The sequence below is a fragment of the Alosa sapidissima genome, chromosome 10, assembly GCF_018492685.1.
Source record: "Alosa sapidissima isolate fAloSap1 chromosome 10, fAloSap1.pri, whole genome shotgun sequence".
In the NCBI taxonomy this organism is placed as follows: Eukaryota; Metazoa; Chordata; class Actinopteri; order Clupeiformes; family Clupeidae; genus Alosa; species Alosa sapidissima.
Window position 1 is genome coordinate 30,888,098 of NC_055966.1, and position 4,472 is coordinate 30,892,569.

The window sequence follows — 4,472 nt, forward strand, 5'->3', positions numbered from 1 at the left end:
AGGTTTTGTCGACAAAAAATTGATAACTAATCAGTACTGCATGTACTGATTAGTCAGTTAATCTAGTACATTTTTTTTGAGTCTTGGGCCCCTTAAATCAGGGATTCACATGCTTTTTGCCCCAATGGCAAAAATACAGAAATAATTGCATGCCTTTAATTGTATGTATACTTCACTTAACCTTAAATATACAGGTGTGGTTGTAGTTGTCAAAGCTATAAAATGAAATAAACAATGTTCCCCAATATTACTATACATTTCACAGACTTCTTTTCTCTGTTTCAGCCCTTTTCATGTCAACAGCACTGACTGGGAGTTCATTTTCATGCTACAGCTTGTCAAACTCTAGGGCTGGCTTAAAAAACTCATCTCATATTCACGTCCACATCCAATATGATCCAATCTAAATATAGCTTTGATTTACTGCATTCAATTTTTGTTCTCTCAACGGAATTAACTAGCCAATTGTCTCCTTGTGGTTGCACAGTCTGTGACCTGGGGGGCAATTTAGTAAAGAAAACATGTTTTCTGAGTTAACCACATTAGAAGCTATGCTGAGTAAGTCCTGGAAGCCCTCCAAAACCTACCTTAAGCGGAATATTCTGCAGGTTTGTATACAATGCAATTACCCAGGTTGCTGTTTCTTGAAATTGCTGTATGCCTTGACAGGATAACACATAATACATTGAAGAATTGTGAATGCAACTGCATTTTGTTTATATATTCATCCGCAAGACTACAAATATATTAAATGCACCTACAACATATCAAATGTCTTGCCATAAAGATGGTTCATAAATCTCCTTTGCAACCCCTTGTTCCTATCAGGCAATTGCATGGGGGTTCATAATCTCAACGTACAGAACAGATAAATGAACAACTGCGATGTCATTGACAGCTCAAGCTCACATATCACACTGCAGCAGCACTGTGTTTGTTGTCTGCGTTTGTATAGTGTGGTAGGCTAGTTGGGCCAAAGTGGTTGTTCTTGAGAAGTGACACAGAATTCATGTGTCCCTGAAAAAACAAAAAACCTGCCTCCTCAAATTCTCACACCTCTGCATCAGAAAATGACTTCTCCTTGCTGCGGCTGGTGAGCATTGAGTTGGTGTACGTGTTGGTGCGAGACACTTCCTCTGTAAACGCCGTCTCCAACACCTTCAAGATGGACTTGCGCACCTTGTCCTTGAAATCCTGACCCATGAAGACATACAGCAAGGGGTTGAGGCAACTGTTGAGGAAGGCCAGGCTGGTGGTGATTGGAATGCCAACCTTTACGACATGGTGCAGACTTAGACTGAAATCATCCTCTGACCTCATGTGATTAACCATCTCAATGATCGACATAATGTGGAAAGGTGCCCAGCACAGAAAGAAGGCGGTGATAACAGCTGCAATGATCCTGAAGGGTCGCCCAGTCCGTCCTGACATCGAGCGGTTCATCCTGAGGCGATGAATTATGACTGCGTAGCAGGAAACGATGATGGCAAATGGCACTATGAAGCCAAGTATGACCCGGGTTATGATCATGGCACAGTGGCGCAGCGACCTCAGTGCCACAATATCAGGGGAGTCCTCATCAGAGAAAGCGAAGTTGTTGAAGCAGTTGATGACATTGCTGTTGTTCTCTCGTGTTCCGGAACCGATGTCCCGGAACACAAAGTAGGGTGAGCTAAGCACCAGAGCCAGGAACCAGACGACGAGGCTCACTGCCGATGCTCTTTGCACGCTTCGGTGGTTCTGTGCCCAGATTGGCTTCACCACAGAAATGCAGCGGTCCACGCTGATCACGACGAGGATGTAAACGCTGGCAAACATGTTCAATGTGGTCAGGGTGCTGTTGACTTTGCACATGAACCTGCCAAAGGGCCAGTGGAAATCCATGGCTGTATAAGCCACGCTCAGGGGCAGAAATGCAGTGAACAAGAAGTCAGCCACCGCCAGGTTCAGGAACCAGACGGTGTTGACAGTCTTCTTCATTTTAAATCCAGTCACCCAGATCACAAGCCCGTTGCCCAGCACGCCCAAGACAAATGCCAGGGAGTAGACAACGAGTGACATGATGTTCAGTGACTTCTTCAGCTCAGGCTGGTCTTCGTAGTAGTCATCATAGTAGTCATCGTCATCAGTCCCGTTTGTTGACAACGAATTGTTCCAGCTGTCAGTATGTGGGTCCACTGAACCCAAGACAAAGTCCATATCTGCCTAAAGGTGGAAAAAATATTTCATTTTATTGCAATAAGACAGAAAATTTAAAATATCTAGTCAAACAATTAACTTAATAATGAGTGTAGCCTGTAAAACAATCTGTCAGCAGTTGTCTAGAGGTAGACCTACTAGAATTAGGGTTAGAATCAAATTTGCTGAACTCAGTACGACGTTCAGTTTTCTACCACTAGAGGTCACATGAGTAACAAAAAAATGTGGTACTTACGTTCAGTCAACGTGTAAAGTCAAAGTCTACATCATGTCAACAATAGCCTTAACTAGTAGCCCACATTAAGTTAGCCTATGTTCTTATAAGACAATGCAAAAATTAAGCTTAGGCTACACATTAACTCTTGCCAAGACAAATTAACCTACTATCCCTAGGATCTTTCCTTAATGTCTTCAAAGTAAAGTAGTGATAGCCTATTCAATTATACTAAATCTGATTGAAGCAATCTATCATTAAAAAGACAGCTTCCTAACAATGTCAAACTTGAATAAGAAAAAAACTACAACCTTACAAATAACACTGAAACATCAAAGTTGTTATAGCTTGGCTTGCAACGCCCGCTCAACATATTTATTTCCATTCTTGCTATTTAACTGCAATGCTGTGTTAAATGTGTTCCTCCTTTATCTAGTATTTACAGCATTTCCTGCGGTTTAGCCTAAAATCAGACCAAAACGAGAGAAAAGTTGTCTCGCCTATACCTGTTTGGTCAAACGCGATGCAGAGGTCCTTGTATCGAGTTGTAGTCTGATGTAGCCTAGTCCTTGAACAACACACGCTTGCTGACAGCCTACAAAAGTCGCGAGGAGGTTTTACTCTATGCGTGTGACGTCACGGTGTCGTATCTCACTTTCCGTGAACATCTGGGGCATCACTGCTGCAGCTGTGCTGACCGCCGAACCCTACAACACCCTAACCTGAACCGCATGTTGCAGCTGAACAGCACTGAAGAGGCTGATGATGTGAAAACCTGTTGTAGCCTAACACACTGCAGTAACAAAATCTGATTCATACTAATTTATACTGTTGCTAGGCCTACTTGCTAAATTAAATTGAGAAGTTTGTCAACTGTAACCTATTCGTGGCTGATACATTTAGTACTAAACGAATTCCATTGAAAGAATTGGACACATAATAAAAAGAACAGTGGAAAGTGAATGCGCCACCAGCAACTTGCCCCAACTATGGGTAGAATGGCTCAAGACCCAAGAATGTCTGTCATGGACCACTCAGCAAGGCGGGGCAGGAAATGTGGTTGTGGATACGGATATAGAGAGTTTGGTTGGTTGCAACAAATGAAATACAGTCCACAGAAGGGTATGACAAAGTAAATTGGAGTTTAAAATAATCTTTGCGAATGAGTGCATTTCTCGTTGGACTTTCCAAAGGATTATTGACACAAAATGGGTTGGAAAATATTGAGAATGGTCCATGCATGACAGCCACATTCACCAACTGCCATTGCAATTTCAGGACAGTATAGGACTATCCCAAGTTTATATCCTTGAGGGAAAATCGCTTCCTTAAGCGCTTCCTCAGTTACAAACCATATATCAAAGAAACACATGCACACCAATTCTGGTAAGCAAACATGTGACTGACATACTCTCTGACATCCCAAATACATTTCCCATAGGCCTCCACCTTAAAGAATTCCTATCTCATGTGACATCATCAAACACATATGATAGGCCAGAGATACCCCTAGAGAAATCAAAACAATAACCCCAAGTTCTATCTAAGACTCTATCCTTACACTGACTGGCTGAGCCAGTCAGATGTGTGTTGAGCACCTGCAATTGAGATGAATGGATCAAATAAGCTATAACCATTCTCCAGGTGTTTTACAAAGACTAATTCAGAAAAGTAACATTTGCGGAGAATAATCTGACCTTGTCCCGAATGGAATGTCATAAACTCATAAACTTGTGTGCCTGACTGAAGGACCATCTTATGTCGTTTCATGTTCCAACTAATGACTTATTGACTTCAAGTGGAGGATGATGAAGCAGTAGAATAGGAAGAAGAGGAGGAGGAGGAGGAGAAGGACATTAGCAGAGATGGATAAATGGATGCGCGTGCAGCAAGAACATAAAAAGAAAAAAGGCACCAAATTGTGCTCATGGCCTTAGTTATGCCCTTCTAAAACATAATTATATATTAACTTTTCAGTATGTGCACAAGAATATGTTCAAAGGAGTGCCACAAATCCCCATTTTCTTTCTCAGAATAGCAGAGGGCATAATTGCATCCA

The 4,472-nt window shown here is 41.9% G+C and overlaps 1 protein-coding gene across 1 annotated transcript; it reads right to left on the bottom strand.

The window, feature by feature from the left end:
- Positions 1-691: 691 nt before the first annotated feature.
- On the bottom strand, positions 692-2,997 carry fpr1 (formyl peptide receptor 1). Its single transcript, XM_042106201.1, has 2 exons — positions 2,920-2,997; positions 692-2,205 (listed from the first exon to the last, which is right to left on the bottom strand). The coding sequence occupies exon 2, from the start codon at positions 2,197-2,199 to the stop codon at positions 1,051-1,053; it is 1,149 nt and encodes a 382-aa protein (XP_041962135.1). The 5' UTR covers positions 2,200-2,205; positions 2,920-2,997; the 3' UTR covers positions 692-1,050.
- Between the last annotated feature and the right edge of the window lie 1,475 nt (positions 2,998-4,472).